Source organism: Triticum aestivum, chromosome 4D (genome assembly GCF_018294505.1).
Source record: "Triticum aestivum cultivar Chinese Spring chromosome 4D, IWGSC CS RefSeq v2.1, whole genome shotgun sequence".
NCBI lineage: Eukaryota > Viridiplantae > Streptophyta > Magnoliopsida > Poales > Poaceae > Triticum > Triticum aestivum.
Genome location: NC_057805.1, coordinates 99,952,454 through 99,963,159, shown reverse-complemented (window position 1 = coordinate 99,963,159; position 10,706 = coordinate 99,952,454). Strand labels below are relative to the sequence as shown.

The 10,706-nt window shown below is 41.8% G+C and overlaps 1 protein-coding gene across 1 annotated transcript in view; it reads left to right on the top strand.

The window, feature by feature from the left end:
- The window catches only part of LOC123096486 (uncharacterized), an 8,811-nt gene extending 1,777 nt beyond the window's left edge, over positions 1-7,034 (top strand). Inside the window, exons 2-9 of the mRNA XM_044518228.1 lie at positions 1,539-1,724; positions 2,324-2,416; positions 2,690-2,872; positions 2,978-3,080; positions 3,162-3,347; positions 4,104-5,080; positions 5,416-5,864; positions 6,449-7,034. Coding sequence (XP_044374163.1) covers positions 1,539-1,724; positions 2,324-2,416; positions 2,690-2,872; positions 2,978-3,080; positions 3,162-3,347; positions 4,104-5,080; positions 5,416-5,864; positions 6,449-6,506 — 2,235 coding nt within the window. The 3' untranslated portion in view covers positions 6,507-7,034. The remainder of the gene's footprint in view (positions 1-1,538; positions 1,725-2,323; positions 2,417-2,689; positions 2,873-2,977; positions 3,081-3,161; positions 3,348-4,103; positions 5,081-5,415; positions 5,865-6,448) is intronic.
- The last annotated feature ends 3,672 nt before the right edge of the window (positions 7,035-10,706 follow it).

The following is a 10,706-nucleotide window of genomic DNA, read 5'->3' as shown; positions in this document are numbered from 1 at the left end:
TCTGGATAACCTGCTAGGTGCAATTGGGCAGTGCTGCTGCTCATTTCATACTTACCATGCTTCCTGTTCTGTTTGGCTCTACCATAATGCCCTACATGATTTTTGTATGCTATATCATGCTGTCGCTAGTGATGCCGCCAGACTCCCTGACTTTCCTTTTTGCGTCAAGGACATGGGTGCCGCCAAACTCCCCGACTTTCCTATTGGTGCCATACGCTTGTAGTTATATGTGACGTAGTCTCTGGGTCATGTCTATGTAGATGTCTTGGGATGTTTTAGGAGGATTCCTCACACTTGTTCTGATTCATCCTTTAGGGCATGGAAATGTTGTCTGGATAACCTGCTAGGTGCAATTGTGAAGTGCTGCTGCTCATTTCATAGTTACTATGCTTGAGTTTTTGTTTAACTCTACCGTAATGCGCTAATGGCTGAAATATGTTTTTTAACGCCAGTGCTGGTGATGCCACCAAACTGATGTACAAGTTGGTATAGTAGAGATCCTGCTCTCATGGTGCTGGAGAGCTAGATTTGTCATGCTTTAATTGGGCCCAAATGTTTTTATGCCATTAGTGGTTATGCATTCTAGTTTCTCACGTTGCATGGTTTAATGGTGATCTATTTATGTGAGTGTGAATTGATGAATGACACGTGTCTGGGCACTGCATCGAACAACATCGACTTTGTTGACCTTGGGGTGGCCAGTTGGCTGTATACGTATGTAAATTAGTGACCGTTCTCATGATGTGGCTCTCACGGTCTTTTGGTGCCCTTATTTTATATTTGCACGTGCAAGAAATTTCATGTCCTGACTTCATCGGTATATTTATGAATTTGAGTAAGGTGATATTTGCATATATGTTGCCTATTAGGTATATGTCGTTTTTGGATTATTGTTAATGTGAAACACATGAGGTCTGGTGAGTGGTTGCCATAACTTGAGATGAATGGCACGTGTATGTTTATTTTGGTTTTAGTGAGAATCAGTAGATTGGAAGGGTTCCTTATTTGTGTCATGCATGCTCGAGTGCTTTTACTAGATGATACATCACATGACAAACATGCAAGTAATATCGGCACTTCTGGCACGTGTTTTGAGTCATCTCTGTGACACCGATGTTTGTGCTGTCTATACGCCTCACCATTAGCATCGATGACGAGGAGGTTGTGCAGTACAACTTCCTATACACCTTGAACTTTGCACTTTCAGGGTCCTCTTTAGATGAATTGTTCTATACAGAAATGAGTATCGGTTATTAAGTACAGATTTGTGCACTAAACAGCAAAACAAGTATACACATAAAAGTTCTTCAAGAGGTTCACAGTTAGTTGTTCTATGAAGAGTCCATTTATTATACTAGGTATCAACATGGCCTTAGATATATAACCTGGAATCTCAGATTTCTTCATGTACAAAAATGGGAAAATAATTATTGCTTGAGATTTTATTCCCCTGCCGAGACTGGTGCATCTTATTTTTAATAATTGGACAGAATGTGAAGTATACAATTAACCTCTTCTTTTCTGTGTGGAAAACATAGGTGTTTCCATTTGGATCTGTTCCACTGAAAACATATCTTCCTGATGGAGACATCGACTTGACTGCATTTGGTTCCACAAGCTCTGATGAAAACCTAGCAAATGAGGTTCGTGCTGTTCTGGAATCAGAAGAACTGAGGAAAGATGCTGAGTTTGAAGTGAAGGATGTCCAGTATATCCACGCTGAGGTTTGCTGCTTCGACTGTGTTTTTTCAATATTACCAATTAGACCTAATTCACAGTTTCACACACTTCTAAGTTGCTGCGATGACTCCCGACATATGCTTATTTTTTATTTACTCTATACAATGTCAGGCAGTGTACATTTATATTTAATTTATCCAGCTATCTTTCAATGTCATCGAAACATTTCTGTCTTACCATACATGGGACTAGTGACAATAGAATAAATAATCCATCTTTGCATACGGTATCAATAACACATGTGAATATCCCAATGTTACCGGCATACTGCCAATGATAAAATAAGTAGTTGACTGCATTCAAGTGTACTGTCCAGTAGTTGACTGCATTTTTTCTTTGTTCTTCCTGTGAACATGGATATATCGATATCATAGATCATTGTGGAAGGTCACTTTTTGTATTGAACTGCTAGGGATTGTGCAGTGGTGGACATGCTGTCACATAACAATTCTGTATTTATCGTCCAAATGTTTCAAATGACAAGTCTTTCCAATGGGGATTGTGCAGTGGTGGACATGCTGTCACATAACAATTCTGTATTTATCGTCCAAATGTTTCAAATGACAAGTCTTTCCAATGGCAGGTGAAGCTGGTCAAATGCCTTGTGCAAAATATTGTTGTAGACATTTCGTTCAATCAGATTGGTGGACTCTGTACGCTTTGTTTTCTTGAGCAGGTAACATCTCAAAAGCTGAAACATGTTGTCGATTGTGTTTTTTCCTTTAATGCACAGATCTATCTTCTATCTGATATTTGATGCAATAAAAAAAAATTCTCTTTTCTTATGTGGCACTCCCTCTGTAAAGAAATATAAGAGCGTTTAGATCACTAAAGTAGTGATCTAAACGCTCTTATATTTCTTTACAGAGGGAGTAGGACTTAGGGTGAAAGGTTTCCTTAAGTCAGCCTGCACATTGGCATGCATGTTTATAACCATCATGTTTTACAGGTTGATGAAAGATTTGGAAAAAAACACCTTTTCAAGAAAAGCATAATGCTGATAAAAGCCTGGTGTTATTATGAAAGCCGCATTCTCGGTGCCCACCATGGTTTAATTTCTACCTACGCCTTGGAGATATTGGTGCTATATATTTTCCATCTTTTCCACAAGTCTTTGGATGGTCCATTAGCTGTAAGTTCTGACTTAAATTTGTATTCCACATTTGTAAAATTGCTGCTGACCTAGGTTACACAAATTCCCACCCCATGGGTGACATAACTGTTTCCTCTGCTGCAGGTCCTCTATAGATTTCTGGACTATTATAGCAAATTTGACTGGGACAACAAGGGTATAAGCTTGTATGGTCCTGTACCATTGTCTTCCTTACCTGAGCTAGTTTGTAAGTGAATGCAGTCTGATCTGTTTGTTTGGTTGAAATTTTGTTGTCATCATTGGTCATCACATAGTTTTTCTTGCGCAGCCGAAGCACCAGACACTCATGATGTTGATTTCCTTAAGCGGGAGGAGTTTCTCAAAGAATGTGCACAAAGGTTTACTGTCCCCCCTAGGAACTTTGAGAGAAATACTCGACTGTTCTCAAGAAAATTTCTCAACATAGTGGATCCACTCAAGCAGAACAACAATCTTGGCCGTAGTGTCAGCAAAGGTTTCTTCTCTGCTTCATCATGAAATTTGTTTGTACAGAGGAAAAGTGCGCTTGAAATTGTGCCATGCAACTTTAGTCAACTTAAAATGACTTGATGCTTAAACTTGATAGTTCTCAACTTACATTGTTTGTGAATTCATTTTGGTCTCGTGAGTAGCACTGCCTCTCGAGGAAGAATGTGGGTTGACTTCTTTTTTGTCAAATTTGAATACTTGCATTGCATGTAGCTCAGGTCAGCTTTTGAGCATAATCATCTCACCATCAGCTCACATAATGGGTGGTTGCATCTGGCTTCCCACATTTCATAGCTTTACTGTTGATGTTTGCTTGTCTAAATTTGGGTTTTTGTATCTACCTCCTCTAAACTTGATTGTTTTAAATTTTACCACTAACTGCAACTAGTGTTATTTGGTCTGTCTTGCTTTTGCTACATTCTTGCTGCTGCTTGTCCATGCTTTGTTTCTCAGCGGGCCAAGAGATTTATTTCAGTTCAGCACAGAAGCAAACTTTCAGCTATTTAACCAAGCAGTACCACTGTGCTCACTTGCACTGCATAATAAGCTAGAACTTGGATACTGATGGCATTGATTTATTTTATGTTGCATGGATAGTTGTGGTTTGAACCCAACCCACAAGCATTATGGTATGCTGCACAGTTACTTTTGTGCATTAAGCTGTTGATTTGCTGTTTATTGTCCAAGATGCTTATAGCAGTTTTTTTTTAATTTGCTGGCCTAATATCACTGTGATGCGCAGGTAACTTTTACCGGATACGCAGTGCATTTGATCTTGGTGCCCGGAAGCTTGGGAAGATCCTTCAAGTGCCTATCAATTCTGCTGTGCCTGAAGTGAATCAGTTTTTTAGGAACACATTGAAGCGAAATCACACTATGGTAAGGCCAGATGTGCAGGACATTGCACTGGACTTCAATGTTGAAAGAGACAACAAAGGTTGTTCACCTTTAGACCATAATTCTTTTGGTGATCTATCTGATCAGTTCAACAGCATCAGTATTTCAGATGTCAATAACCATGGGTCTCTGAAGGAAAAGGAACAAAATCTTATGGTTGAGCATGGGGAAATGAAGTCTGTTTCAAATCCTGTAACAAGTTCTATTAGTACGAGGAATAACAGTGACTTCTGTGAGACTGCACCATCAACTAGTGAAACCTTGTCACCTGGGAAAGCTCTCTATGCACCACATCTCTTGTATGAGCCAGGAAATGGAAAGGTTGGTGTCAATCATGATATAAACTTGGCACCCCATGGGATGACATCAAAAGGGTACCCAGGAACTAAGTATCGCAATGAGAATTCACATCCAGTGGATAACTGCTTACCACCATCTAAAAACTCAGATAGCAATGGAGCACACATTAAAGAGGCAGGTGGTGAGGGAGGTGCAATCAATGACATTTTATCAGATCTCGCTGGAGATCACGGAACAAATTTGTATAATCTTTCCTATGCACAAGGGTGCCAACAAGATTACCCAGTAAACCATGATTACCCGGTTAATCAAGTTTACTATCAAATGCCTGCTCCACCACCTGCACAGTATCAGAACAATCGATCACCAAATGGCCATGGCAGAAAAAATGGTTATGGCTATGCTGGTACAAGTGGAATATCCCCTGGTTCTTATCCATCTGGCTATTTCGTTGTAAGGCCATTTTATCAACCGGATGATACTATGCGAGCTCGTGGAACAGGCACCTACTTTCCTGACCCAGTATGTTCCCTTTTTGTACATTATTATGCTTATATACAACTTGAAGTCACATTGAAATTCACTACATCTGGCATTTCCCTACATATTCATTTTATTTCACGTTCATGCATATGGAGATGCTGAGATGAACCATTACTACTTTTCCTGTGTACTTGAATAATTTCCTTATTGGAGTTACTGTACCTTCTGTATATGAGGCTGAAAAATAACCCTACTACTTGTATGTTTCTGTTGCAGAATTAGGTTACTTTTGCAAGGTTAATGCGCATTTGTGTTGTTTGGGCTTGTCTGTCTTGTGTTTTCCCTGAGTTTGTCTGTCTTTTTGGATATTGCAGACTTTGTGCAAGGACAGGCCACCCGCTGGACGAGGGGAAAGAGGAAGACATAGTTTTCATCCAAATCACTATCACAGGGCTCACCGCTATCCCAGAATGGATATGCCTGCAGATATGGTGCTGTCGGAGGAATGGAGGCAAGTGCCAGTGCCACCATTGCAGATTTACATTCCTGGTGCAAGTGATCATGGAATTCCCTCCCCGTTGAATATACCATTATCATCTCCATCCCCCCGGGCTCCAAGGGATGGTACTCATCGCAATGGTTTTATTCACCCACAAGACAATAAACTTGAATTTGGGACTTTGGGGGCATTGCCTTTGGAAGTTAAGGGTACTTCTCAAGACCATCCTAGCAAATCTAGTTCTGCCGCCAACAGTCAATCTTCTGCACCTGTAAGCCCTGTGTCTTCAGCATTAAATCCTGGAAAGGGTTCTAATCGGATGAGGTACGTATGATGCATTACTTTAGTCGTCAAAAGTATTAACACAGTCTCTTTCATGGAAGGGCCAACCTAGCTGATAGCTTTATCTTTAGATGTTACAGCTGGATTATTATCTATTGATACGCACTTTCTTCAACATATTTTTAGTGTTAGGTCAGAGCTTCTGCAAAATGTATTAGTATGGTCATTATCCAGATCACTATATTATGCTACTTACTTTATCTGGTGGTCTGCCCTTACTCTCCCACATTACTGAAAACCAGTGCCCCCTATTTTCCGTACTTCACTAAAAGGACCGTCCACATTAATCTTCATCGCTTCTGTCTTGTCTGTTATGTCTTTATTTTGGGATACTCCTAATTAGCATGGCTGAACCCGTCCACACTCTTATGTTAGTATGGTTAAGACTGGGCAGTTTAACATGTGCCATCCCCTGTAGGCTTCTGATTATTATATATGGCATTCATGCATTTCTCTTCTGTCTTGTTTGTTGCAGCATTGACCATTAACTTGTATGCTCAGTTCACATGCATGCATTCAGCATTGAATCATTCACAGTTGGTAATCGCGTACTGTACAATTTGCAGGAATGGTGGGCCATATCATCTTAAGGACAATGGCGATTTCCCGCCACTCTCCAGCTGACGCAAGACATAGTTGACCATCGTGTACCAAAGACATGTCAAGCCAAGAGAAAGATGCCGATACATCGTGCACACCCGGTGCGGCAATAGCAGAGGGTTAATCTACAAAATAATTCACCATCATGTACATCCTGACTTTTAACTTGTCGTTCCCAAGTCGTCATCAGATTTTCACCGTGCCGCCGGAATGCAGCCTGCGCTGCTGTGACTGGCATCTCATGGTGTCCCCCCATTTCCCTCAAAAGAGAAAAGAAGAGGAAAAGAAAGAATAAGCGCAGCTTAATCTCTGTCTGTGCCATGTAGATACTTTGTTGGGGGGAAGAAAAAGAGCTAGCCTAGCTTGTGTTGTTTTGTGGTGATAGTGTAATCTGTCTGGTTCTCGGAGAGGCCTTTGTGTTGGAAGGCCCCTTGCCTGAAGTAACATTAGATGCTTGATGAAATTGGTAGGTACAGAGTTAAAAAACTGTATGTGATGTTAGATTTACAGTTGGTCGGAAAATTAACCAGAGATAGTCATAGTTGTGCTTCATCGCCGTTTCGCCCAATGGCTACCCCTGTTCTTGTGCTTGTATTCTACTACTACCCCTGTTCTTGGACGGCGTTGGTCCAGTCCATGCTTATCACAGAAGGAGGATGGAGGCTGTGAGCGAGTCCAGTACGGCCTACCCAAGTCAAAGTCCGGTAGTCCACGATGCGTTTGCTAGTACACTAGTGTGCTCTCACCGTCACATAATCTTATTCAGATGTAAGCTTTGGTAGGCCCCCGGAACGCCATTCAGATATGATCTGCAAATGTGCTGAAAGTCTCGCGCTTCTTACCGTACACCAGGCGGCCAGCTTTAATAGACCAAGCGCATAAGGAAGAGGAAGGCAGCATGGATTGCATTTTACTGACCAATCAGCCAAACTGGTAGTGGAAAAAGAAGCGACTGCTGAAAGACCAAACCGAAATCATTATGGAGTGCGTCAGCGCGTCTTGCAAAGAGTCCTGAATCCATCAGAAAATAGTAGCAGCAGCAGCAGCTACCACAGTTTCGCCCAACTTCTCATGCGTTGTGTTATCAGCTCACTACCAAATCGATCGGCACACAGTTAATATTCAGGTCTGGATACAATTGCGGAGAGGGGAATGAGGAAGGAAGAGGATGCCAGATAGTTGGTACAATGCCAACACTAACAGCCTGACTTCTCCTTCTTTTTCAAGACTATGGCCCGTATTATTTATTTAAAAAATCAATAAAAATATGCAGCAGAGTCCTGATGTTTTCCTAAAAAAATAAACACCACAGCTGTGATATAAACAGATAATCACCACGCTGTCAGACCTAGGCTTAGCCAGGGAGCCCCTAGGCGCCTTCAGCGCCGGCTTGAGGGACTGGCGCCAACGTGCCCGCGAATGGGCTGGCCCAGGTCGCCTCGTTCACCCCAGTTCGCTCTTCCCGCACATTGCCTCGTTCGCTCGACCGCGGTGACCGGTCAACCGTTGACCTTTTATTTTAAAAAATCAGAAAAAATGAAAAAATTCGTGAACTAAAAAATGTTCACAAATTTTGAAAGAAAGTTCAAAAAATTGAAAATAGTTCATGAATAAAAAAATTTCATCCATTTAATTTTTTTTATCGAATTTGAAAAAAAGTTCATCAAATTTGAAAATAACTCCATCGAATTTGAAAAGAAGTTCATATAATTTGGAAAAAGTTCATTGATTTTCAAAAAAGTTCACGAATAAACAAAAATCAAATTTGAAAAAAATCATCAATTTACAAAAAAAGTTCACCAATTTTCAGTAAAATTCATCGGATTTGAAAAAGTGCATCAATTTTGAAAAAAAGTTCATCAAATTTGTAAAAAGTGAATCGAATTTGGAAAAGTTCATCAATTTTGAAAAAAATTCACCGAATTTGAAAAAACTTTCATAAAATCCGGTGACTTTTTTCGGCGAATTAGAAAAATAAAAAATAAAAAGAAAAGGGAGAGGACAAAGAAAAGGAAAGAATAACAAAGGAATAAGAAAGTTTTAGATAATCACATCGGTGTGATTGGTCTAGGTGGCTATCGTAGCTAGCTTGCAGTTGAAAATAGAAAAATGGAAGGGAATATGGGCCGGCGCGCGGCGCGGGCGGTGTGCGCCCGTTTGAGTACACTGAAGGAACGGGCTCAGAGAGCACCGTTTAGGATTTGCCGCTTAGCCCGTCAATTGTTCACCCAGTCCTTTCCAATGACTCGCGGTTGGGCCTGCATTTCCACCGGGGCCAAGCAGCTTGACTAGACTGTTCTTGGGCCTCCGGTTCAGTAGTCGTTAAATCCAGGCCCAACAGGACTGCTAAGGGCAACTCCAATGGAAAGACCCAAATCTTGTCTATTTTTGTCCGCGTTTTGTCCATTTGGATTGTCAAAACAGACAGCGGAGAGACAGACACGTCCAAACAGAGCCTCTGAACCCAACGAGGTTGCCCCATTTGGTGAGATGTCTGCCCGACATTTCGTCGAACACCTAGTGAGGCCTGCTCCATTTGGTGAGATGAACACCTGGAGCATCAGCAGCCCGACGTGGCATTCCCTGTACACCCTGAAAGTGCAACTAATCCCCAGGTGGTTTTGGTAATTCATAACAACATATATCTCATTGAACTAATATCCATTCAAGTTAAAAATTTCAGGATTTTCAATGATTGGCATGGCAAGAACTAGTGATTGCGGACCCCTCAAAATGCTAAGGACATGGATTGGCAAAAGCTCAAGACTCTACATTTTTGGTTAAGTGATCCAAGATCGCATTGAGTCCATAGGAAAGCCAATACTATTAAAAGGGGATGAGCTTTTGATCTGATATATTTGCTCAAGTGCTTAGTGATATTGCTCCAAAACCCTCAACCATTTTCTCTATCCAAATCTGTCCAAAACCCTACATTCCAACTCGGCCCCATAGAATTTCTCCATCCGGACCCACCGAGTTCATCTGGACACTGCCTCTGCTAAACCCTAACAAACTGAAGTCACCGATATGGTTCTCGGTCCCATCGGTTTGGCCTGCCCAACCTTCTGTAACCAGTTGCAATTATTTCGATCTCACCGAGTTTTGCAATTGGTCCCACCGAGATGGCTTGCCAAACCTTCTGTAACTTGTTGCAATTATTTCAGTCCCACCGAGACGGCGTGCCAACCTTTCTGTTGCCTTATTACTTCGCTTCGGTCCTATCGAGTTGATGCAATCGGTGCCACCGAAACTATGTTTGCCCTAACCATTGCACATCGGTTCATCCGAGTTGTTTCCCGTCGGTCCCATCGAGATTCCTAACGCTCATACCTTTTACATAGGTCGGTGCCACCGAGTTGTCTGATCGGTGCCACCGAGTTAGGTCAAAAGTGTGTAACAGTTGGATTTCGTGTGGTGGCTATATATACCCCTCCACCCCTCTTACTAAGTAAGAGAGCCGTCAGAACGTGCCTACACTTCCACTACTCATTTTCTAAGAGAGAACCACCTACTCATGTCTTGAGATCAAGAGATTCCATTCCTATCATTTAAACCTTGATTTCTAGCCTTCCCCAAGTTGCTTTCCACTCAAATCCTTCTTCCACCATAGCCAAATCTGTGAGACAGAGTTGAGTGTTGGGGAGACTATCATTTGAAGCACAAGAGCAAGGAGTTCATCATTAACACACCTTCTGTTACCTTTTGGAGAGTGGTATTTCCTAGATTAGTTATGTGTCGCTTGGGAGCCTCCAACATGATGTGGAGTTGAACCAAGAAGTTTGTAAGGGCAAGGAGATCGCCTACATCGTGAAGATCTACCCGAGTGAGCTAAGTCCTTCGTGGACGATGGCCATGGTGGGATAGACAAGGTTACTTCTTCGTGGACCCTTCATGGGTTGAGTCCTCTGTGGACTTGCGTAGCCGTTACCCTTCGTGGGTTGAAGTCTCCATCAACGTGGACGTACGATAGCAGAACCTGTCGGAACCACGCCAAAAATCTTTGTGTCCCCATTGCGTTTGCTTTCACTAAACCCTTCCCTTTACTTACATGTGCAATGTCTTACTTTCCGCTGCTATACTCTTAGAATTGCATGTGTAGGGTGTTGCTTGACTTGTCATAATTTCTAACATATGCCTACAACTAATATTGGGAAAAGGTTAGGTTTTATCTGGTCAAGTAGTCTAATCACCCCCCTCTAGACATAGTTTCAATCCTACAAGTGG